At 36.6% G+C, this 27259-nt stretch overlaps 1 protein-coding gene across 10 annotated transcripts in view; it reads left to right on the forward strand.

The window, feature by feature from the left end:
* atp2b2 (ATPase plasma membrane Ca2+ transporting 2) overlaps positions 1 to 27259 on the forward strand; it is a 122699-nt gene that overhangs the window by 40991 nt on the left and 54449 nt on the right. For 6 of the 10 annotated variants that reach the window (XM_014475952.2, XM_023353506.1, XM_014475955.2 and 3 more), the window contains exon 1: positions 6997 to 8070. In XM_014475952.2, the coding sequence (XP_014331438.1) occupies positions 7872 to 8070 (199 nt within the window). In that variant the 5' untranslated portion in view covers positions 6997 to 7871. Of the gene's footprint in view, positions 1 to 6996; positions 8071 to 27259 lie in introns of those variants that run through there. The other 4 variants (XM_014475951.2, XM_014475950.2, XM_023353505.1 and 1 more) reach the window with 2 other exon arrangements.

The raw sequence follows: 27259 nt of genomic DNA on the forward strand, positions 1-27259 counted from the left end.
GAGCATTTAAACGGTTTCTCAGTCTGAGTAAGTAGGCTACAAAATCATGGGGAAGACTGCTGACTGGACAAATGTCCAGAAGATTATCATTGACACCCTTCAAAAGGCAAGTGAGCCACATAGGGTCAGTGCTAAAGAAAAAAAAAAGCAGGTTGTTCATTTTGTGTTGTCTAGTCATATTCATAGAAAGTTGAGTGGAAGGAAAAAGTGTGGTAGAGTAGGAAACAGCACATGGGCTACAAAGGTCAGATTGTCAGAGCACTCCAGAAGTAGAGATGAAGTCAAATGTGACTTATTTGGGCGTAAGAGTGAAAGAACTGACCTGTTGCTAAAGTTTGCATTTCATTTGGAAACCAAGTGCCAGAGTTTGGAGTAAGAGTGGGAAGGAACAGAATCGATGTTGCTTGAAGTCCAGTGTGAAAACTCTAGTTATCTACCGGTGTTGGTCCACTGTGTTTTCTGATGTCCACAGTCAACACAACCATCTGCCAGAACATTTTAGTGCATTTTATGCTTTCTTCTGCTGACAATCTTTTCAGATATACTGACAGGCCTTTGAACCTGCCCACACTTCCAAACCTGCCAAAGTTTTTCTGTTAAAAAAAAAAAGTTTCTTTAGCATAAATTGAAATTTTCAGTTACAGCCTTACACAGAATATTGCAGAAATGATGAGGAATGAAGTATTGTTTGTAATAATCCAGGAAGTTTATTAATTCATAAGCAACAAAGGTAAAACCAGGATTGGTACTTATAAAAATCTCCGTCTTCGATATTACTTCCATGTACGTACAAGTAATGACACATGGCTCACCTAGTTGAAGGCAGGGTAAACAACAGAGAGGTTGAGATCAGTTTATTCCACTACTTTCCTTTTATGCTTGTCAAACTTGGCTAAAACAGATACACATTTAGACTTGAAATATTCATTTAAACACCTCTAAAATAAAAACTTAAATCGAATGTACCGATTTTAGTTGAGATGTCTGTATTAATTAGATACATTTTCAACCAAAACAAAAATGCTTTCTAGGACAGCAGTTATTTCTACAAAGAACCAGATTTTTAATTAGTTTTATGTATAGAAATTAGTTTATTTGCTTATCTAGTTAACATTATAAAGTTTACCTCAAAAACTTCCGGTGTAAATAAATTCTTTGGGCAGAATAGTAAACTTATTTTTCCTTCAATTATCAAGGTCATTCTTTTAACATTTAAAAAAGCATACATATTATGTGTTGCAGTCATATGGTGTCAACGTCTGGCCACAGAGCTCTTTACTTAATGGGTATCCCATTTGTTGTTTAGTTTGACAAGTCCTAATAAATACAGTATGTATTGCTTGTTGGATGAAAAGCTGTTAATTATTTCAAAATGTGTACTTTGTCCTTGAATGTTTGCTCAGGTGTTGCTTATTACTCACTGTCAAATGATGGGGATGATGCCAACAATTATGGAGATGAACTGGCATATATGCAGGTAGGCAGACAGAAGGATAGCACAGCATGTGAAATTTTTGTTAGATACTGACAAGAAAGATGGTACAGAGAATGGTTTGGCATCATGTTAACAATATCATGTACAAGATCAAAGGATGAATTTATATGAACACCAAAACAGTAGGTTTCTGTTGTATCCTATTTCGATTTATAAAATTATCATAATATACTTTAGCACCCTGTTTTTCTAAGGTGACCGTTTGTTGCTACATAAATCAATTTATATCAGTCTCTGAATATATAATTAGATATAGATAATAGACATCATATTTACGTCTGTGTCATCAGACGAAGCACACAAAACATCACCAATAGCTTTACTTACAAATACCTAAACTGTGTGTGTGTGTGTAAACGTTCATGATGATATCTTCACTCCAAAGACATACAAAGCAATATCTCTGTCTTTCTCCACTCGGAGACGATTTTAGGTGTATCCATATATGTTTTTTGTCGTTTAGGCTGTACATCCCCATGAATTTGTTGTCTTAGGAGGCTAAAAATAATACATTTTTAAACCATTCTAGAGTGGATCAGAACGCCAGTTTCATGTTTTGGTGTGTACATATCAGCAAAGTTTTTTGTTTTTTAAACAATGATATTAAAGCTCTGTCTGTCTCAAACCCGCATATACCTCACTTTTACAGATAAGAAACACAGTGCAACCAAGTGGCCCGGCATACCAAGTACATTATTTTCTGTGGTGTGGACAACATTTTTTAATCATTTATAGAAAATATACTGTCTTTCTTTAGACAGGACCTACATTCAGGAACTAACACTGCACCTAGCCTCTGCTTTGGCCTGTTCTTTGAGTTCCTTTCTTTTATAATTCTATATCACTTTTTCAATATTTTGTGACTGGCATATTTGTAGTCACATTATTATTTGTCATGGTGGATGGGGTTGAATTACAGAAACAGTTGTAGGAGCTGCATTGTCAAGAGAAATTCACTGTGTCACAAGGCAAATCTTTAGTGATTGAATTGACTGGGCTTAGAATGATATTGTTAGTCATGTGCGCTAGTTACTAGGTGAGCTAGTTATCAAAGCTAGCTAGAAATTGTGGTTTCAACCCGATGTACAATATTGGTTATAGAGCAAAAATGTTATGAGAAAGTTAAATTCTAGAGTCCGCTGACTCAGAACATTCTTTAGTGACAGTCTTAAGGATATGATATCTTGGACTCCTTTCTACAGGCTAATCCATCCCTGTACAAGCGTTTTTTGATCTGGTGAATAACCACAGAACACTGATGGATTTTAACTTGTAAAATGTGAAAATTTTAAATCATTCTTCTCTGCTTTTAAACTTTTGCCACCTTTTCTTTAAATGTCCCCACAGTCAACCATTTCTCTTTTTGTACAATTTTTGCAATCTTACCTCTACAAATCATTGTAAGTCAAACAAATGCAGGTATCATCACTATTTATCTATTTTCATTTTGATAAAGCAAAGCTCTACTGTAAACAACCATACTTATATTTTACTGAGCAGATGTCGTGGCATAACCTGCACAGTTCTTTTAAACCTTCTTCCACATTTTTCTTATATTCAATCTGAAAATAACTCATTCCAGATTAATACTAATCTCCAGATTTCTGGAGATTAATACTAAAGTAAAGGCTCTTGTCATCCTTCTCTCCTTTATTTTTTGTGATTTAAACCTTGTCTGTTTTCAGGTAATCTGTCAATGGAAGCATATTTTTAGCAACTGCACATATGTGAACATATCCTGCATCTACAGAAAACATGGCACTGTACTTGTTGTTGAGTCAGTTTTTCTAATGGCCTGGAATGATATAATTGTCAATTGTCACTAATCACCTGTTGGAGATCACATGCTTGTTTGGCATAAGGGTCAGACTTGTTATCCAGAATGACCCTCTACCTTGTCTGAGGCTGTTTAGATACAACACTAAAAATTCAAGAAAAATCTGAGCAGTACAGTTCTGTACTGTCTTACTTCTCCAAAAATAAATGAATGAGTAATTAGTAACCATTTTGCTCATGCACATATGATACATTATTATTTGCAATTATTATTTTATTTATGGGAATTGTACTTGTTATTTCAAAGGTAGACTGTTTTCCGTCACTGTAAATCTTCCATTTAAGATGCACACAAGTTCTCAGTTCGGTTCAGGTCAGCTGAGGAAAGACATTTTTACTGGTTAGCCAGGCAGAGGAGTAGTTGGATGCACGTAATGGAGCATTGTCCTGCATAAAACAATTGTTTTTATGAAAGATGCAGACATCCTGTATCAGTGCTTGAAGAAAACACCTTCAAAAAACTGGCAGTTGGTTTGATTTTAAACCCATTTTCAACCCAAAGAAATCCATCCAGCATCTCTTTGATCATGCCAGTCCATACCAGTACCTCACCTCCCCTTGCTGGCGTCTGACTCCAAGTGGAGTTCTGTGGCTATTACTGATCCACCCACGGGTCTATCCATCTGGTCCGTTAAGTCACTCTCATTTCATCAGTCCATTAAACCTTTAAAAAAAATCTGTTTTCAGATATTTCTTAGCCCAGTCTTGGCACTTCAGCTTATGTATCTTGTTTGTTGGAGGTCGTGTTTCAACCGTCCTTACCTTGGTGGTAAGGACCAATGTCTCTGAACCCTGAACATATTGTGCTTTTAGATACTCCAGGTAAGTTGGAAGAATTGAATATAACAGAAATGGAAGATGACTGGTAGCTTCACGCTTGATTCTTCTCGAATCCTTTACAGATAATTAACATATTTTTCTCTAAAAAAGTCTCTTGTGATCCTGTTGATGTTTTTGCAACAAAATATTTGAAAAGTCAAAAACTACTGATTCAGCACTCTTGAACTTGCTAAGATATTAGGGCATGACCACAAAACCATCAGAATCAGCAAAATCTTTTTTGGCCCATCTTGCCTAAGATGGGCCAAAGAAGCTACTTACTAATTATCCACATCTCGATATAGGTCTTGACCTGCTTAGGCCACACCGCCCCTCATTATACATGTAGACACATGCTATGCTTAAATCCACAAAACATTCTGCTTTATCTAGCTTGGAGTTAGAATATATAACTAAAATTATAATATGATGAAAAAGTAATGAGGACGTGTGCAAAACATTAGCTTTCGTCTTTACAAAATGCTGATTTGGCTTATTATCGTCAATCTTCTCTGACATTTTGACTTTAAAATGGGTCAGACATTAATGGGCAATAATGCATCTTTGTGGATCTGTGCCTTCGTTCCACAGATGTTTATCCACATGATGGCAAACTCTGACCGTCCTACTGTGTCAAGGTCATAAATTGCTGCAGTTTGGTCTATCTGTTTTATAACATAACCTGGAGGTCTTTGAGCCTCTGTCAAAAGTTGAAGATGGTTTCACTGTCATCAGATTACCCTGAGATCTGTAGTGTTTTGTTGCTTTTAAAGGAATGTGTATTCAACATAAAACAGAAAAGTGTAAAGGTTTTGAATATTATGTTAATTGTTATAACATAAACTAGTGAGTACTTGGTTGAGACTGGAGTTTAAACTTGAGCAACTTTAAATAGAAATAGAGGTGTCCTTTATTGTCCCACAATGGGGAAAAAAAACAGCACCAATACATAAAAAACTGGTAAACATTAAGATTTCTCATGCAGCTACAGTGGAGAATGGAAGATGGACTAAATCAAAGCTTTATCGGAGCTTTTTATGAGTTTTTCAACAGCTGTGTGATACATAGCTCACTCTGGATGTTGCTGAATACTCAACCTGAAACAAAGTCAAGCTGAATGTAAACATCCAGAGGGGTTTTCCCAATAGCTGTGCTTTTATGGTGTATTCATGTAAAAATGCCTCAATAGACTAAGTATGAAAATATTGCGTTTTTTTTATTCTCAAATATCAGCACAGTTTTATTGAAAACATATTAGACTCCAGATTAACCATTTGTAGTTTTTAAAGGTTGTATAATCCGTCCTTCCATTCAGATAGTGGCTGTATCTGTATCTACTCATCCTTTAATAATAAAAAGTAAAATTAAACCAAATCTGCAGTATGTTCTAGAGTGGTCACTTTTGTTTCCATTGATTGTGATATTTCATATTTGCGAGCTCACACTAGTCAGCCTGTGTTTGGTTTCTCTGCTCTTTTGTCGGATCTGTTATCTAAAAAGGTCAAGTGTATGTTGGTGTTGCAACATTGTGGCTTCTAGAGAACCTCAAAGCAAAGTTATTTACAGATGATGGAGAGACACTCCAGTCACTGCAGGGTTCTGCAGAGTACAAAACTGGAAGCTTTGATTCCAGGCCCCCCTCTGTGTGGGTGGGTGGTGATAAAGGGCACCGGTGAGGTAAAGGTTCACTTTGAATAATATTACTAATGATGAACCTTTAAATAATCTGGTGAAGACTTGATTAGTGTGGCAAATGCTGAGTCACTGATGCCATTCTTACAAACTACATAAAAACACACTGATCAGAGGTTTTGTGGCTGATCACAAATTTTAAGCACTGACTTGCAATACTCAGTTCTGTTATTTTTAATAATACCTTTAGTAACTATCAACAACTAGTTTAACATGTTGCTCTAAATATGTTGTAATTTTTCTGTTAACATAAAAGTTTTTGATCGTGATACTTAAAAACTCATAAATTCAAAATGCCATGAGATTCAAGGATTTCTCACATGCATGAATGAATCAAAACCACTTCTCCAGGTATGTTTTTGATGAGACAGTGACATTATTAAAGTCACATTGATATGTAGTTGATGTTACATAATACACCCTCTTAAATTCTTCTGAAAGATAAAATAAACCAACTTTTCTGTTATTCAATTAACTTCCTGAATCTTTTGTCTAATTCCAGTTGTGACAAACTCCTTGAAATGACTTGATAGGTCCCTTAATTTCTTTTCTAGTAGCTTCTATGACCTTTTTGGGTTCTTTTTTTAAAACTCCAGTGATACTAAACATAGCTAGCTTTGAATCCAAAAAAGATCAGATATTTAGTTACATAGCTGATCACAACATGAGTAAGAGAAGCTTAAAATCCTACAATTATGGTCACAAGATAACATCTTGTTGAATCTCTAGTATTAGAGTATTGTAGCTTTATTGTGAAAAGGTAGACTTAAGTTTAATCTACAAATATTTAAAATTATTCTGGTATTTGAGATGGATCTATCTTATAGATCTATCTATAGCTTGTTCTATAAATGTATCTAAACTGCTTATGGCTTTGAGCTAACCTTTTCAGTTAAGTACATGCTGCCTCCTTAGCTTTTCTAATAGCATTGTAGTTGCAAGACAGGATAACTGGTCTAGATTGATTATTGCCAATAACTACTAGACGACAATGTTGGGGAATGTGTCATTGAGAGTGACTGCACAGAAGAGGTCAGTCACTGCAGAGTGCAGTAGCAGTTTACTTACTGGTGAGACAGCAGCAGCGGGTTCATGGCTCAGCCCATCCTCCCTGTGACAGCGCAGCGTTACGTTCTGCATCTCTGCTCTGTCGTCAGAGAAGCCCCAGCCTCCCACCCGCGCACAACTCCTCTCCTCTCTGCACCAGAAAGGAGCAATCTCATCTCTCCTTGTCTTTTATGTCCTCGCTCACTCTCTGTCAGTTAGTGTGTGTACTCAGAATGAGGTTAGCAGCACCAGCAGCAGCAGTAGATAGAGACAGCAGAGGCACAGTTACTGCAGCAGCCAGGAGAGGCTGTCCTTCAGCTGTGCACCATCTACTGCTGCATTCACCCCTGCCCTGAGAACACAACGCTCATTCCTCTGCTCTCTCTCTCTGTTTCTTCCTGCTCCTTCTCTCACCTCTCTGAATTCATTTCTGGAATTCGACACCCTCTCTTTTCTTCCTCTTTCTCTGTAGCAGTGATGGGGAGGACCACCACGTAGAGACCGAGAGGCAACAAAGGCAAAAGCAGAAGAGCAGTAATGGGAAGCCACACATGGAGCGGGTCTGGACTGCAGCCGTGGTGAGCCTGAGAGCTACAGGACCTGAGACCATCATCATTGCCCTCCTCAGGACCTAACCACTTGGGCTGTCCAGCACCTGGATGCTCCCCATTTGTGATTTGCCACCCCCTTTCCTTCCCCTGTACCGTTGCTCTCTTTCCTGGACTTTAGTTTTCTTTTTTTTAGTGTCATTTTTGGTCTGTTAAAATAAAAAACAGAGGCGTCTCATACTTGGATTTTTTTTTTCTTTTTGTAATAATCTTTATCCCCAAGAATTACTTGCATTTTCTTCTTTTTTTAGTCATCATTGCCTTCTTGAAATTATTTTTAGATTTTTTTTTTAAATCAGACTGAGCTCTGTTGTGCAATTTTTCTTCAATAAGCAATAACAAACACTAATCCAACTGACTTGAAAGCTGACACAATGGGGGACATGTCCAATAGCGATTTTTATGCCAAGAACCAAAGAAATGAGGACAACCATGCGGCTGGCTTTGGCTGCTCTGTTATGGAGCTGCGATCGTTGATGGAGCTTCGTGGCACAGAGGCAGTGGTCAAGCTCCAAGAGGACTATGGGGCAGTGGAAGGACTGTGCAAGCGATTGAAAACCTCACCCACTGAAGGTAAATCTATATTTTCTACTCATGCACATGAAATGAGTAGTGGTGGTGTGGTGGTGTGGTGGTGGTGTGTTAAATTAAACATCTTATGTTTAATTTAGAGAGAATACTGTTCGTGCATTACTGTGTAGTATGTGGTTATGCAAATTAATTCCTTACATTAGTATACACTTGTTTTTAAAAATGCAACCTGTGATAGAGGTACATAACTACAGAAATGTTCATGAAGCATTTGGAGAATACGTAAGCACAGCATCAGAATAACACATGAGGTTGGGGGATCCCATTTTAGGTGCATATAAAAAATTTGCACTGTGCAGTGAGTGAGAAATCTGTTTAGTATGCACAGAAATATCTCTGGACAGTTTAGCCCACATTGCTCCCCTCCCCACCAGAAACATCCCACCATCTCTTGTCATCTTCCTTTTCAGCCAATCAGGTGCAGATTTATTAAAGTAAAGGTACTGCTCCACGTGGGGTGGACTGGAGGGTTTGCCAATCTGAACTGAATGTGTTTGGAATCAAAAGAGCAAGAAACATAATTTTTCTTTTTTATTTAATGTTCTGCAAAAAAATATATTATTTTATGTGATGTATAAATGTATTTTGGCATATTGAGGTTATAATCCCATATGTTTGGTTACCTCTAGCCAAATTCTCTTTACTATTCATTTTCTTATGTAATCGCCATAACTGTGTGATAGTTGAACTACTCATCTTACTTTGAAATCTGACTTTCTAACTCCAGTCATGCAACATCATTATATAGACACAACAGAGGAGAACAAATATATTCAGAAATTATTAACTAATTAAAATATTACGGGTTGAACAGTTATTCCCTAGTCAGGTCTCCATTTTAATTAATACTACTTTTTGTTTTATTAGCATTTTTGCACATCCATTTAGTTTTTGAAATATGCTGCTATGAAATGTCAAAAAACTGTTCTAGTTACAAAGGATTCATTACATAAATAACCAACATTTAACTGAAAAGGAAAAAATGGCTTTGAACTTTGACTCAAGTAAATGATCAATTCTTAATCTTGAACTTACACAGCAGTCCGGTTTCTTGTAACGGATACCCAGAATATATTTATTGATGGGTTTCTTTGAAGGTAATGCTGATAACGGCACAAGGCCATCTGGTGATTCCTTTTAATCATTTAGGGGCTGGATGGGTTGTCGGGCTACTGCTCAGTTTTCTAAGAATGGAGACATCGGGATCCTTGGTTAGAAATCTGCTTCTTTTTAGAGACTGGTGAAAAAGTTGTTCTGAGCTGTTCTAAAAGGAAACAAAGCTTGGGATTCAATTAAGCTTAAGGATAAAAAAAATGCAGAGAAGTTCGGGGTCATCTTTGCAAAAATTGTAAAAAGCAAAGAACCAAAGTATTTTTCATCACAATCTCTGAGGACACAATCATTGGTAACCAAAAGCTATTAACAACAATTTAATTAAAGTAATTTTACAAAAATAGAGTGCATAAGAAATTCTATTTAGGCCATATGAACTAGGAACAAATTATCCTTTTGTTTTGACCTTTTGTTTACCTGGAACATAAATATGTATGTAATACACAGACTAAGGCCATGAACCATTTGATCTGATGAGTCGTGTCAATGTTCTACCATGGACAGTGATTACTGGTTAGAGAAGTGAAAAATCTCCAAAACACAGTGTTGGAAATCTGCAGCACAGACTGTGATGTTTCTTGTGTGAGTCTCCATAATGATCATTTGACAGATATAGATGCCAACCAGAAGTGATGCCAGAAGAATAGTTTTCAATTACAGTCACACATGTAAATGTGTGACATTCACCATTCTTTACTAGAACTTTAATTGGAACCATGTGCTTTGATCAGATGAAGTAAGATTGAGATATCTGTAACACAAACACTTCAGATTGGTCTGCTGTGAAGTGAAAGGATGAGTATTTGCTGAAGAGCCTAATACCCAATATTAAGTAAGGTGGGGAATCTGTGATGCTTGATAAAGTGCATGGTATTGAAGTTCTTTGAAATACCTTGGAGATTTTTAGTATAGCTTTTACAACAAGGTAATGATACAACACATGTGACCAAATCAACACAAAAATGTTTTGCTTTGATCAAAAATTATTCTCCCAATCACAATTTCAAACCCAAATTACCCCCACTGTATTTTCTGGACTATAAGTCACACTATTTTTCGTAGTTTTGGTGGTTCTAGGACTTGTGATCAGGCGACTTAGATATGTTTTCTTCTCTTCATGATGCATTTTCAACTTCCTGATCAGTTTTTTGAGATCTCCAACTCAATGTGTTGTGCGTAGACCAAAACAAAGACAACAAATTTTAGTCAGTCTTCAGGAAGCTTCCTGTTGATCTCGACACAAGGGAAGAGACAAGCAACAGCAACAAGCGAACGTTTTCTGCCACTCTGGGTGAACACAGCACACGAAACGCAAACAGTGACAAAAGTTGAACATGTGGGCACATGTACGAGCAGTATAAGACCCCCCATTGAATGAGCAAAAGAAGCAAAGAAGACCATGACGGAAATGGCAGAACTTCTCCATTCATATTCTGTGATGTATTTAATGGACACACAGACTTTCTCTTCTGTGGTACCTTCTTAATGTCTCTTTCTGAGATCATACATTATCAAGATGGGATGCATCTGTGCCATGTTTGATTTTTGTCTGAAAACTGATTTCCAATTCAAAACTGTCCTCTATACCGCTTTATACTTACTCTGCAGAACATATGCTATGACCTGAAATCTGATCATGATCATGCTTGCTGTCATCATGTATTTGTAATTTGTGTCTCAGGATTCTGCAGTTGACCCTATATAAAATGAACTCACTGAGGTTAATTTATTATACTATGAGGCATGAAAACATAAAGCATCTGAACTGACAAAAATGATAAACCTACCATATCTTTGTCACAACAAGAGGTTAAATGTATCTCGAGCTGCTGAAGAGAATACTTAAATATCTCTTGTACATGTTATGCTTGACTGTTATGAAAAAAACAGACATTCAAGAACCACAATTCAGGGAAAATGTGGAATGGACAATGGTTTCTCTGGCTGTGTTTCTTTGCGCTTCTTAGTATTCCCCTTCCTTGTACCCTATACCTGCAGGCAGGATGTAGTTACGCACATGTCACCTTGTAGGTAATGGTGAGGTGATGTCTTGGCTTTGCTGTCAGACAGCCAACAGGTTAATGACATGATTCTGCCTTAGGTTGGAAGCTAAGCTGCCGACTTAGATTTTAGTTTCCTAGAACGTGTTGTGAATGTGACCTGATGCTTTGATAAGAGTGAACTGCTTGGTACCAACAGTACAACTATTTCACCAGCAAATATTTAACGCAGTAATACATTGGAAGGGCAGATTTGGGTAGGGCACATTAAATTTATAATAGATATTAAAGTACTTCTATTTTTGCTGAACCAGGATGAAGAAAAAGCACTTAAGTCATCAATACTATTTGATGTTGTGGTAGAGACTAAGAACATACTCATCAAGATCTTTGCCAAAAAGGAATAGAAGGAATATGTGATTATGCAAAAATCTTTTCTTCAAACAAACAAAAATCTGCATACAAGACAAAAACACCTTTGTCACATAACTCACCAAATATTTTTATAAGTTTGTGTCAAATACTTCTATGTATAGCTTTGTAATTTTCGTTCTGTTTGCGAACCTTACTCTGTTTTGTGAACAGAATAAGGTTTGGATCAAACACTTCCAGATGTTTTTTTTCCCCATCTGGATAAAAACTGTTTTATTCCAATCACAAGATATGCAACAAATTAAGATCTGTACCTTAACCTATTATCTTTCAATATTTTATATAGCCCTTCTTACACTGCAAAACACAAAAGTATTTCTGGTCTAGTTCCTAGTGGAGAAAAATAAAAGTTCTATGGGCATATTATTTCACTTATAACAAGACTTTGTAAGTGAAATAATCTTAAAGTCTTAAAACAGAGGTTCTAATTGTGAACACTGTGGTGGTTGAAATGTTTTCCTGTGATTTACGTCACTGCAATCAACAAATGCAGACATAATGTCTGTCAGAGAGAGACACAGTGTCGAGGAACGTAATTGTGAGTTTAATAATGAGCCGCACCAGGAACACGTGTCGACTTTTGGAGCGGAATGGCAGTGAATTTGCAGGCTTGCAAGCAGCATAGTTCTCTGAAGAACAGGCACGCAATGAAGAAGTGAGAAACGGTGCAGCTCTGGTCAACGTTCTGTTGGAACAATGGCTTTGTGCTGCCCGGTATAAAAATCCATAACTACATAATATTAGTTTGACATGATGTGTATATGTTTAAGGCATATGTTTAAAAAATAAAATTCTACAATATAGTTATTTTTACAAATGGCAAAACAATCAGCTAATTTGAAGCGTTTAATTATGTTTGGGCCAGCAAGGGATTTCCAGAAGACAAATTGAAATATCTGGGTTTATTTGAATCGATTAAAACCACAACCTCAAGGTTCTCTATTGCTGAGTGTCGTTGCTAACATCATAGGAGAGCTAACCACAACTCCTGCTCATGGCCCACCCACATTACCGCCCATATTCACGTCCATGATCATGAGGAACAGACCATAACGGAGATGCTGCAAACTGGGGTAGAACCGAACCAGACATTAACCAGTTAGAGTGAGACTTGACCATGGAGAAGCAGTTGTTTGGCATAGATTATGTGGGAATTTTGTAGTTGTCAATTCCAATCCCTGGTTTGAAGAAATAAAATATACTGAAGTTTGTTGTTTTATTGTGACAAATTTCAAACAAGTTTAAGTGATGTGAATATTTTTGTACACTGCTCATCCATGTACACTGCTCATCCAAAGCAGAGATTAATATTTACATTGCTGTGCTTACATTATCTTACTGTAGATTTTGCCATATTTATCCATTTCCTTTTCTCTGCTTCAGAAGGCTTGTCTTACACTGTCCTTTTGCATCTTTCAGCCAGTCAGTCCCATAATAATGGCAGCCGATTTGGACACTGAGCTTCTGTGACATTTTGTTGTGGTTAAAATAGGTTCCTCCTCACAATGCAGTGGCTAAAGCATAGTAGTTACTGAAGTACTGAACAGGCATTTAAAGGCTTGTCTGAACAATAGCCATTCTGAACACAAGTACTCCCTGCGTGGGTACTGACGGTGTTGTTTATTTCAATATGCTATTTTAACTTTTGTGATGTAATCTGTCAAAATGACAAAATTCTTTAACAAAATATCTGACAACTAATTTTTCTTAGGGACATATAAAGTTTTACTTTTTTGGGATTTAGTTGCTTAGAAAGAACTTGTTAATTATTGGAATGGATAAATGAGTTTATCCATTTCACATACTGAAGATATGTGAAATATAATCTACCACTGTCCCCTGGTGGCAATATGTTTTGGTGTCAGATTACGACCTAGATTTTCTTTTCTGGATTTGACAGAAAATGATTTGACAAATCTATTGTTTTCACTCCAAACAGGAATTTATCAGTGCTAACAGTCACAATTGATCATGTCAGATTTTAGACAGGCCAACCAGCACTGGCTTTTAAATTAACTAAAACCTGGTCTGTCACATATGTATGTAATACACAGACTAAGGCCATGAACCATTTGATCTGATGAGTTGTGTCAATGTTCTACCATGGACAGTGATTACTGGTTAGAGAAGTGAAAAATAAGTCACAGTATGTCTGGTTTAGAAAAGCAACAAATTTTTCTCTTCATTAGAATATTTTAGTATTCATATCTACTTACCTAAATCCTCTGTACTTCCCAACCTCTCCCTTTGGTTCCCCCAGGCCTTCTCCCCATCAACCTTTTGACTTGCCCTTTATATGCTTCTACCTCCCATAACTCTAAACTTGCAACACCTTACGTCTCTTTCCTTTCCTTTTCTCCTTCGCTCCCATTTCTATTTCCGTGAGCTGGTCGGTCGCTGGTATCCCAATGGGCCAGTGTGCAGTGTAGCCTAAATAGACCTGCTCTACATCAATAACCTTCATCATGTCTCCCTTCTACTCTCACATCTTTCACAGAGTTAGTTGTAATGTGAAGAAATGCTGGGAAAGTAGCACATCGAGCTGAAAAAGTAGCACATTGTTTTCATGTGACCTTGACTGTTGACTGATGTTAATCTGTGTTTAGTGAAATAAAGACTGCACTAAATTTAGATTGAATCTGAAGTATTCCTTTGTCATTTATCTAGCAAGTGATAAGAATGGAATTGCTAATGCCCTGCATTGTGTGTTAGTAATGACAGTAATCATTGATCCCTAGAACACTTCTGTTAGTTTATAAATCACTGAATGGCTACATTAAACCCCTGTTGTTATGTCTACCTTCCAAACCACTGTGGTCTTCTGTTTCTAGTCTGCTTTACGTCCCTGGAGCCAGAACCAAACATGGAGAAACGGCATTCAGCTTTTATCCAACACAAATCTGTAACAAACTTCCAGAAAACTACAAAACAGCTGAAACACTGAGTTCCTTTAATAAATTGAGGCATTAGAATTGCCTTTGATTAGTAGGAAGTTGAACATTTATCAACGTATTTGATGTGTATTTGTTTGATTTTGATAATGGCATTTGACAAAAATGTACTATTTTCTTGTTTTACACAGTGACTATTTGATGCTTTATGATGTAAAGTACTTTGAATTGCCTTGTTGCTGAAATGTGCAATGCAAATAAACGTGGTGTGACTAGCATAATACTCAATACCTCTTTTTTAAAAAAACAGACTTTTTATGATTCCTGCAATAACGCTTCAGAAATCTTGTTTGGCAACACTTAATTTAACTCACCAGAGATGATTTTACCCAGGGTTTTTAGGTTCCTTGGATATTGAGTTCCTTCTCCATGCTGGACCATATGAATATGTTTAAATCTAGAGCATTATTATATTTTCTGCTGATTTTTGCTATGGTATTTTATAAGCTAATATGAATAAACCACTCTGACCAATTTTGTGCACACACCCTCAAATAAAACCAGTTAAATGGTACACTTCAGATTGTTTATGTCTGTTTTAGTATTATGTTATATAGTTGTTAAATAAGCATGCAGAGTGCTTAGATGATGTAGAGAGATTCACAACAGACTTCAGAATGTAATGACAGAATTTTAAAGTTGCTACTGGGGGTATTTTGTGACACATGGATGGCACAGGCCCCATTTAGAGATGTTAGGATTCCTAGGCTACATTCACAACAGGCAAATACAACTCAAATATTTTGTTTTTCGTCCATATCTGACCTAAATCCGACTTTTTCATGAGAGTTTGAATGTCCTTATTCATTTTTTTTTTCCAACAAAAAAACCAACAAATGCCGTTTGTGCCAATTCCATGTGTCCTGCTAATTTGTATAGATATCCAATAGTTTTCAAAGAGTTTACAGTCTAAGTCGTGTTGCATTTTATCGGACTTTTATGTAATTGACATGGAACATGAATTATGATTCTGCATAATTATTTTTGTACACATTTTTTTTCTGATGCTTTGAGACATTGACATGGATGAATTGGATTTTATCAACAGATGTCAAAACTTGATTTTCATAATAGGGATTTATGACCTAATTTCAAGAAGAGCAAAAACAAAAACAAAACTTGGGATAAGTGTGGCATTTGGTGATCATAAAAAGTTATCCTTTGCATCAAAGCAAAAATGACTTGAATAGGATCCTCTGTAAAACTTGAGGAAAAACATATTAAAACAAGCATGAGGAGCAATATTTAATGATTCCATCTGGAGGCCAAATTAAAATGGCTTATCTAAAACTCCACTGTAAACTGAGCACCATTGAGCAAAGGTCTCTATAACTCAGAGGGCAAAGCTAATTACAAAGTTCATAACATAATTTTTTGCAAAGGATCTGTGACCATCAAGACTCTTTTTTTTTTTTAATTTGAGGTTAGGTAACTCTAACTTGTGATACGTGCCACAGAGTTTTTGTACGTCATCCTAACTAAATTTTCTGATGCATGGTTTTGCTAAACGAGGCCAGCGAAAGACAAACATTTAACCCTCTGATGTGTGAGTGACTGACTATACAGTCTTCCGTGAGTGGATCTTTTTTGACCCGGGTTACAATCAATGTGTTTTTATGCTACATTTGTCATTTTGATTCAAAATAATGTTTTGTATAATACTTTCTACTGTGTTTTATTTCACACAAGAATTATTTCATGTTTGAAATATTTTAATTTTTCACTTTTTTATACGTTTTTAGAACAATTTGATGAACATTTGTGACAATTTGCAGAACATTTTTAAAACAAAATGACAACAGCAATGTTACAACAGCAATGATGAAATGTCAATAATGGACAATGTCAACATCCATTATGTGTGTGTGGGTGTGTGTGTGGGCATGGGGGTGGGGGTGCAAAAGAGCATGTTTCTTGAAACTAGCTAGCTAACGAAGCTAGCTAACCCTACTGTCTGTATTCTATTATGCTATATGTGTCACGAATGTGGGGGTGTGTATGTGTGTTCATTTATTTATCCATCCATCTTCTTCTGTTTATCCGGGGTCAGGTAATGGGGATAGCAGCCTAAGTAAGGAGGCCCAGACTTCTCTCTCCCCAGCCACTTGTTCCAGCTCCTCCTTGGGAATCCCAAGGCGTTCCCAGGCCAGCTGAGAAATATAGTCTCTGGGTCTTCCCTGGGGCCTCCTCTCGGTGGGTCATGCCCGGAACACCTCACCAGGGAGGCATCCAAACCGGTTGCCCGAGCCACCTCAACTGACTCCTCTCGACATGAAGGAGCAGTGGCTTTACTCTGAGTCCCTCCTGGATATCTGAGCTTCTCACCCTATCTCTAAGGGAGAGCCCAGACACCCTACGGGGAAAACTCATTTCGGCCACTTGTATCCGTGACCTTGTTCTTTCGGACATGACTCAAAGCTCATGACCATAGATGAGGGTAAGAACTTAGATCAACTGGTTAATCAAGAGCTTCGCTTTTTAACTTCGATCTCTCTTCACCACGACAGACCGGTTCACTGCAGACGCTGCACCAATCCGCCTGTCGATCTCCCGCTCCATTTTTCTCTCATTGGTGAACAAGATCCAGAGATACTTGAACTCTTCCAATTGGGGCAGGACATTCTCCCTGACCTGGAGAAGGCACACTACCCTTTTCCAGCTCATTTATTTATGCATTTATTTATATAGATATGATTTTTTTTATTTATTTATTGAGATGATAAAAGAAAGGATCATCAGGTTTTGCATGTCATTCAACACACTCTCTCACTCTTGGTTTTCTTATCCAGGGTGTCAGACACACACAGAAACACACACACACAAATAATACACATGCACAATAAAGTATAGGCAGTAATGATAGTTAGTTGGTTAGATAACTAGTGTTGGCTAACTTTGAAGAAGGCTAATATGTTTATTCGTGACAATAATGCTGTCACAGTACTCATGATTGACACACACAGTCATTTGTGAGGTAAAAAAATTAAATAATTATTTGTAAAAGTTCTTGCTGTGTAAAATATTATTATTCAGGGGTAACACTTAGGACTCAGTGTGTATGGTTCAGAATTTTTTTTTTCCTGACAGCCACAGTTGGTAAGAAACAAAGATTCCCATTAAATTCCATAGGAAATGAATGTGGGTCATTTTGGACCCACTCATGGAAGAATGGGGTAGTAATATAAAACATGATATGTCTTAAAATGTATAAAAGGTAAATTAAAAATTTTAATTGCATGATATCAGAAACATATTTTTGAGGAATACCTGGAATATGAAGTGATGAACATTTTTCATTACAAAGATATTGCAAAAAGATGACCTTACCGGGTCAAAAAGGACCCACTTATGCATCAGAGGGTTAAATTGGCTTTTTAAATGTATCAGAGAAATGGCTGATTGCTAAGTAAGATTTAGTTTCAGTTGTTGGTGAAGTGAGAGATCTTGGCCTCATCAACTTATTTTAACAAGGTCAGGTATATGTTAGTTCAGAATGTATCAATCAATGTCTGATTTACAAATGCTTCGTAGCTTTCTGTGCGACTGATTCCTACGCCATGTGGTCGTGTTGTTTTTATCTTTATAAAACTTTATTTTCCCTGGCTTCATTTTTGCTATGGGATTAAAATGTATTATTTTGGTCACGTTCTTGATAAAGATGCTAAGTCTGAAGTGTTACACAAAAGACAGTGATTGGGGTTTTACACTTGTTTTCAATTGGTTGTATTTTTCCAATGTCATTCCCATAGACTAGAAGCATGTGCAGGTCAGTTTGAGCATTTACAAATAAATTGGATATCAAAGAATAAAAAAGGGTTTTCTTGCAGAGTTGGATCAAAGGATATTTAATAATTCAGAAGATTGGACATGCTTTCTGTTATTGTTTCCTTTTGTATTATCGTGCTAGTGCCGTGTTGCTGTGATGACACAGACTTCACTACACAGTGGTTAAATGGTGTTTTTTTTTACTTCATGTTTTGCATCTGAATTATGTACACAGCTCAGAAAACTTTGTCCCTTTCCTTTGCCACCTTCTGTCCTTCCTTTTTATCTTCACACTCCTCCTTCCTGTCAATGTTTCACACACATTTAGCTATTCTTTATTATATTCTGTTTTTTGTCCTTGTCCATTCTTATCCATTTTTATCCCACCTTTCTGTCTTTACCTCTTTTTATCCCCTCTCATCCATCCTCATCTATCCTTTCCCAATGATCATACTAATCGCGTCCTCCAGTTGTGGCACCTCACGCATGTTCCCCTCTGACGCAGTCTATTTAATCTCTGTCCCACAAGGGATCTCTGACATGGAACTGCAGTCTCCTTAATAAGGACAATTTCTCCCGCTCTTCAACTCCTATGCTTCTCCTTTCCTCTTCTCTCCTCTCTGGTGTCTGCCCTTCCCTTTCCTTCTTTCCCCTTGTGACTCTGTAAAGGGGCTGGAGGAAGTAGAAAAAAAACCCTGTAGAGTGAAATAGGATGCAGTGAGAAAAGAAGAAAGAAATGGCTCTCAGAGGACAATTATAAATGATACACAGCCATTTTCCTCTGAGCCAAACCACAGTCGGCACAGAGTGTGCGTACACATATAAATACATCACACAGGTGATCTCTGCAGTGTAAAAGCAATGACCTTGAGGGAGATTTGTAGTATTTTGGCACAGCAGTCAACACTGCAATACAAAATGTATCAATGTAAGAAATGAGATGAGATGTCTTAAAGACCCTTTAAAGTCGAACTGAATTTCAATGTCTTCCAAAACTCCAAACATTATGTGGCAATATCACAATTTTGAGTTTATCATGATATCCCTAAATAAAATGTAGATTTTAAAGAACAAGAACAATTAATTTGCTCAGTTTTCCAAACATTTCACAAGCACAGCAGACAATTTATAAATACACAGCAAAGAAATTAAATACATTTTGTCCGAGTGTTTTGCCTATGTTAATTCAGAAGTAAATTATAGCAACTAGTTTTAAAGTAATTTTTTATTCAATTACATGTAATTTTGACATGATTACTGTGTAAAATAGAATCACAGTTAGGATATGTGAAATTTACTTGCAAAAGTAGTGTTCAACATACTCTTATTCCCATCATCCAGTAGTATTTTATGGTGGGAATTAAATTGCAATTACCATCAGTGTGTAGGTGAGCACTACTCACTGTTAATTTAAGCTTTATTTCTGTAATTATAAAAATTAATGTGTGAAAGCCCAAGCTCTAGCTTAAGTCAAGAGAAACAAATATTTTGGTTTTTATGGGATTTTTTTAATTACATGGAACAAATAAGTCAAGGTTTTCTGAAATGTTTTATTTAATATGTTTCATCATATTAAACAATGCTCATTGCAAATATGGATGAGTTTTAGAACTATTTGATCAGTTAATACATTTATTACATACCAATAAAATAGCTTAATTGTTAGTACACAATATTATGTTGTCAGTTGGTTTAAAAAAATCGTAAATAATTTTGATAAACACTTTGATGTGTAGAGGTTGTACTTGCACAGCATGAAGTTAAAATGCACGACACACCTAGCTGGGAGTTAGTTCTCGATAAATTAATAAACACATACTTGTGTTTTTGACAGACTATATTCATATGTCGGCTATAACGTCTGCAAAAAAAACTCAAATTGTATTTGGTGACTAAATGTGGTAGGGCCAGCTGGATTGGCCCTTCACTTTTATTTCCTTGGGGCCAGTGATGTTGACATTCGACTTGTCATTTCAAGTGAGGAATGAAGTTCAGCTCTTTCATTCTCTGTTAAAGATTATTGACATGAAACCTTCGCTCACTCCATCTTTTTTTCTCCATCCTCTATGTAGTCATCGGAGAAGCGATGATGTTCTCCGATGCGGACTTCACTGACGACTAGGAGCCCTTGAACTCTGCTTTGTTTTGGTGCCACTTTAAAAAGACAGCCAGGAGACTGGGTTCTGCACTTTTTATATGCAACTTTCTGCATAAAGTTGGTTTCATTTAATGATAACTGAAAGGCCCGTGCCAAAGGGTTTAGGTATGAATTCATACATAAACACTGGATTAAAATAAAGTATTTAAGACTTTCTTTTGTAAATATTCCTTTTGCTCATTTCCCAGATGTGACTAAAAAGAAACTTCTAATCCAGTTTGAACAAATTAACTTAATTTTTCAATGGTCTGATAATGGAAAAAGTTGAATGAAGCAGAGAATCACTTGCAACTGCATATCTGTCCTTATCTGTTAGGTAGGTCACACTTAGCCTTCTGAAGATTAAATAGATTCAAATATGAATCACATTGCTTGCAGTTTATTTGATATTTATTTTGTTGTGTATTCATTGTGATACATTTCAGTAAAATTTAAAACAGATTCCAGCAAGGTTTCACTTTAGTAAAAATGATCACTTTAATAGTGAATAAGTTACTTCATAGCTTATAGCAAATAGGAGAAGTATATTTACAAATTACATTTGTTGTCTAAAGTCTAGTCAGTGGAATCAGTGGGTGCAAGAATATATTAATAAAGTTGTTGCTGACAGTTGACTATATTGTCATGCCTTATTTAACAGCGGCAAATATTTTTCCCCAAATGCTGAATACACCCAGTTAAAAAGAAATAATGACTTTCAGAATGTTTCCTCTGAGATGTGTTATGATGTGCAATAAATCTGGATTTCCATATAAGGGTTTGATGATTGTCTCTTGAGAGCTACATTGGGGGCTAGTTTAGCTGACAGTGATTAAGCATAGTGTTAGACAAAGACATTTATTACCCGCAGATATCTATTAAGCATCATGTCTGGTCTAAATCAAGGCAGAATATGCAGACAGACATATTTTTAGGGACAGAGGAGTATAAACAGTCACACTGCGATGTCGGCCATCAGTGAAGTCAGCTGCCCCATAGATCATTGACGGGGGTAAAGCCAGACTTCACTAGCCTGTACTTATAGTGCCTGGTCTCTGAATTACAACAGTCTGATTGTATAGTATTTGTGGCTGCACAGTTTATTACTGAATTTATTAAATATAACACAAATTGTTGAAATTACTTGTTGCCTAGATAGATTCCACTTTTTGCCATCCTCAATCTGATCTGAGACTGTGCAAAACAAAGGAATTAGAAATTAGTAGCATTGCTCACATTTCAGCTGGATCTGCAGATTTGAGAGTAAAGACTATATTTTGTTCTTTTCTTACTCTGTTTTTTTTAACAAAACATTTTTTTCCACTTGTGGTACAGAACAACCAAGATACAGTTTTATCCTAAACAAATCGTCACTATTTCTTAAACAGAAACTGTTACACCAGATGTGGTGCTCATTTGCTTAAGCATAGCAAATACTACTTTGAGTTTGTTGGGAAAAAAAAAAATCAGTCAAAAGAACAATCAAGTATGCTTTGTGTTGTTTGTGTTGTGCCGTGACGATTGGCATAATGGCATCTAAAACTAAGCATTTTCATTCTTTCCTGGGAGAAAAGGGTTATTGCTACAGTGATAACCACACTTAGCCAAAGGCACAGAATCAAAGAGCAAAAATCAAAACCTGTCTGATGTACAAAAACACATAATTTTGACTTTTGTCATAATCTATTCTCTCAATTAAATACAGTTTGGAAATCCAGGCAGTCTTAAAAGGGTAATTTAAAAGAAGGTTAACTCCTTTTCTAATGCTTGCAGTTCATAAAAAGTCATTTTACTTTATAATAATTTCTTATACTGTCTGTTGGCATTAAATATCAGTTCAGTTTATGAAGGAAGAACTGTTTTGTTTGCTGTTAGTCAAAGCCCATTAGTCAAAAATATTTGGAAAGAAAAAAACAAAGTTCTACTTAAAAATTTATTCTCACTGCAAAAGTCCCTTGGTCAGCTTTTTTTTTTTTTTTTTGACGTTACAACCTAAATTTCCTTTAGTTGGTTTGAGTTAAGGCAGAGATTCCAGAACACAGACCTGAGTTTGTTTGAAAACCGACTGAGACAACCTCAATAAGTTGTTCAGTTCTTATGTCAATTATCCCTCCTGAAAGTTGGCCTGAAGTCAAAGTCCAACTAAATACAAGCTGTAAAACATGTTTTAAAAACAATGTGGTTGGCCGTGGGAAAGCTGACATCACGCTAAACTACAAAATCCCAAGGAGTGCATAGGTGAAAGAAAAGCAAGGTTTTCCAAAAATTACATTTTTTATATGCAATGGATTTATTGCCCAATCCATCAGACGGATGGATTGGAGTCGGACAGACATGGCAGTCAGCTTGAGTTGAATCAAAACTCTCCTTAGTGATTGTCAGATCAAGAGAACCCATATTCTCTGATCTGATGAAACCAAATGTAACTCTTTGGTTTGAAATCCAAGTGTCATGTCTAAAAAAAGCATGCTCTGCTCATCACCTACTCTCAAGCTTGGTGGTGGCAGCATCATGTTGTGGACATTTATTTTATGACAGAAAGGGGGTGCTAGTCCCACTTTCTGGGGAAGATGAAAGCAGCCGAACATGGAGAAAGTTTTGATGAATTCTTGCGTCAGAGTCCTCTGAACCTGAGACTATGTAAACAATTTATGCTTCAGCATGACGGTAACCAGAGTTGTTTCAGGACAGTCTATGAATGTCCCTGAATTGCCCAGCTAGAGTTCAGACTTCAATCCAATTATTCCTGGAAAGACTCGAAATGAATCTGTACCAATGTTGCCGAACCAGCTTAGATGAGCTGCAGAGAAAAGAAGTGAAAAACACCCAAAGGCAGATGTGCCTAATCTGAGTCTGGTGAAATTAGGATTTTTTTCTTTCTTTTTTTTTAGTTTGGAAAATGTATTACCCTGAGAATGTAATATAGTTCTGAGCCAATAGTAGTGAGAGTATTTGCAATTTTCAATTGTCTATTAATTATCACCCAAGGATATATTATTATTGTTGTCGTCCATTTTACTTTATTTTCTTTTTTTTTTTAGATTTCCTTTTGTTTTCCTTGTTCTGAGGACAAACAGAAACATTTTATTTTTACTACTTCTGCTACACTACTGGCCACACATATAAGGTGTGCATCTCAGAGTGTGTTGATTTCCCTTACCTGTCATGACTATTTCATTACTCTCTCTGGTAGTTTGAATTTTAATAGCTGTCCCTATTGTGTTGTGCTTATCTGAGCCCCTGGGCGAAACCAGAGACTGACACCCAGATGGGAGACCGCAGATAGACCACTGTCACTCTCCCTTTCAGCCTCTTGGCCTCGGATGCTCTCTCTTTTCACTCCCTGGGGGAAGGCTTGCTGATATGTGCCTGTGTTTGTATGAAATTTATTTGTGTGCAGACAGGGGCACCGCCAGGAATCTTGGGCCCCCTGACAAAAAATTAGATTGGGCCCCCCTGCGCATCTGCTGTTCACTTAGGAGAGGGCAGGTCAGGTTCAATGCCTGGAGACTTTTTCTACTCGGATTGAGAATTTAGCTGGATAACATGGATGAATAAATGAACGAAAGATGGTGATAATGGCTGGGTGAAAACTAAGGAGTCCTTGAATAGCCTATGCTGACTACATGGTTGACCAGTCTGGAATTACAGGATGATGTTACTGACCCCATTACACTTTGTCTTTATCACCAAGCAGTCGTGTCCAAACAAACCCTGACTATCTTTTTTCTTTTCTTTACCACGCACAAACACACCTCTGGTGCCCTCAGACTGCCAGTAAACAGATGTCTCATTAAAGTTTTGTCCACATGTAGGGCAGTCAGTCTGGTTAGAGTAACAGTGTTTGAAGCTCAGATGGGGAAAAAAAGAAACAAATGACTATTAAAGTCAATAAGCAGGCAGTAAGAAGGATTTTATTACTCTTTGTATTTTGATCACAGAGGCTTGAGTAAAAACATTTACAGTTGATACTTGCAAATAAACACAAACTGTATAAAAAACACATCACCTTTTTTGTGTGATGGACATGAAATCAGGATAAACTGAACTTATTTTAGGTTAGTAAAGGTAACCAAAATTATTTCTGCTAAATACCTGAACAATTAACAGACTTTTTGTTCCCAAAGATTTTCTTTTTTTTATACTTCCTTTAAACTATCAGGAGGAGCTGCAATGATGTTGTCATGCCCTTACATGATTCTCATTGGTTACTTCACAAAATCTGAGATATTTGGAAGCAACATCTCTCAAACTGCTTCCTTTCTTATATATTGGAAAATTTAAAAGAAATCACACAAGTTATCAGGAACACCCTTATGCACCTTTGTAAATCTTGGTATTTTGGTACAAAAAGGGGGGTGTCATAAGGACACTGGTGTCTTTCTTGTATCCATTTTGGTGGTGATATGTAAGGGTCAACCTGGTAATAGATGAATAGAGGAAAAGGGGGCACCTACAAGCCTGACAATACCATAATGCACAAAATAGATACCATCATAAAGAAAGACCATTATGGAAATATTAAAGTAACATCTTCAGACATCAGCCATAAAGTTTAATCCTTGGCACAGATGGGTCTTTTTAAAGGACAGTGACCCTAAGCATAACACAAAATTACTTACAAAGTGACTTAAAGACAACAAGTTCAGTGTTTTTAAATGGCCTTCACAAGCCCTGATTTCAGTCCTATAATTTTTGCAGGCAGAGATGAAAATGTGTGTGTGAGCAAGGAGGCCTGCTAACCTGAATAAAGTCACACCTGTTCTGTCTGGAGAAGTGGGCCAAAATGGTAACAAACTGAGAAGCCTGTGGAAGTACGCCCATTATTGTTTAAATGGTTTAAATAACAATGTGTGATATTGTTAGATGGGAAGCATCCGACTAATTGTAAATTAAATTTTCTTTTTCATAGACAAAATTTAATCTTATTAAAACATTTCCCCTGAGTCATACAGTTTAAGAGCAATTCTATTAAATACTAAAAAAAATTATGTAAACTTTGGATTTGAAGTAAGCATATTGTCCTTATTATTGTGATATTTTATGAACTGAACTAAGTTTGGTAATCCCGATTGATGGTAAATCAGATTAAACCTTTTATGTTTTAAATCAGAGAGTGCAGAAATCTTTTACATCCTTTTAAACAATGAATATTATACATCTTCTGACCTTAAACAAAGCCCTTAGATTTTCCCCAGTAAAGCAGATGTATAATGAATTTCTAAAAGGATCATAGGCACTGACATCTTCATGCTGTCTGAGTGATACGCAGTTTGTTTCAGTTTTTTCTTTCTCTGTGCTGCTCTTGAGATTTACTTGAAAGGGTTTCCTAAGAAGTGGAAATGATTTCTATCAGCAATCAAATTCCCAGACTTACACAGTGTAGAGTGAATTAATTACACATGTTGCTGTCATACAAATAATTTGTAGAACTATGTAGTTTTGATCAGTTAATAACTTTAAAATTAATATGGAGTGAAATATTAATTTTCAGTTAGTTATCACACTATAGGTTTCCCCCAATAATAATGCTCCTATACCTGTTAATAAGTATATCTTGTAGAAATACCTGTGTGTGTGTGTGTGTGTGTATGTGTGTGAGAGAGTGAGATGGCCATATATTTTTTCTTTTCAGTCCACTCCACCATGTCTCACATGAGTCAGGCTCTTGGACCACAGTACCTGACAGCAAAACTCACCCACTTGTGCAGCTGCCCCCACAGGCTCAAATACACAAACTCACATTATTTTCTGGATTGCAACATACATTTAATTTGGTTTTTGGAAGACAGATGAAGACTGTCCTTATTTGTGTTCTCTTGCAGAAAAAGCAAAGAAGGAAAGTTTTATTTAGTTGGTTCAGTATTTGGTTCAAATGTTCAAATGAAGCTGTTAATTGGTCTATTATTCCACATGTAAAAAGTCTTATAGGTCAGTTGGTGATTGTCAGAATGTGTGATTTTAGTTTATAAGGTTCAGAACAGTGCATATTTATAGTGAAACTAACCCCCAAATCAACATTGTCTAAAGAAATTATTTAGGGTTCTATTTTTATGTTTCTGTGCAAATCTTGATATTTTCTGACCATTGGTGAAGGTATGGTGTTGAACGGATGACTGTGTCAGACCGCCTGCAGTACAGAGGAAGCAGGAGAGGCTAAAGCCAGCTCTTGCAGCTGAGCTGAAGAGCGTTGTCGCCATAAAAGTTTCCAACAACACAGAAAAAGAGTTGCTAGATTTATTACTAGTTGTTTTGAAAACCAGTCACTAGAGGAATCTGGAAAAAATCAATAAATATAGCAACAAAGTAGATAAGTTGACAAAAGTACTTCTTTTGTCCTGATCATAGCCCCACTCAGCTCATCCACTCATCCCCACTCTCGTTTATGTCTCTTGGCTAAGCCTTCTCTTCTGAAATTTTTTTCTTAATTTGCCGGGGTCGGGGTTTAGTTTCCCAAGGGGTGTTAGTTACACTTTCACATCTGTTTGTCCTCTATTTAAAAAAATATTTTAAACATTCTATAGCAAAACCCTAAGTGTTACCACCCACAGTACATTTATAATGTGACTCTGTGTCACAAACCACACTGTCACTTTGCTCTCCATTAACGTTCAAAAAGGACTGCCCTCTGGCAGAGAAATGATTTATTCATGTATGTTGTGTTCATATGAGTTCATGTGTCCAAGTGACTCAGTGACTCATCATGAAACTACTTGTTTGTTTCCATACAATACGGTATATTTGCTTGAATCTTTGGCCTTTGTGACTGTGAC

Source organism: Xiphophorus maculatus, chromosome 20, assembly GCF_002775205.1.
Source record: "Xiphophorus maculatus strain JP 163 A chromosome 20, X_maculatus-5.0-male, whole genome shotgun sequence".
NCBI classification, from domain to species: domain Eukaryota; kingdom Metazoa; phylum Chordata; class Actinopteri; order Cyprinodontiformes; family Poeciliidae; genus Xiphophorus; species Xiphophorus maculatus.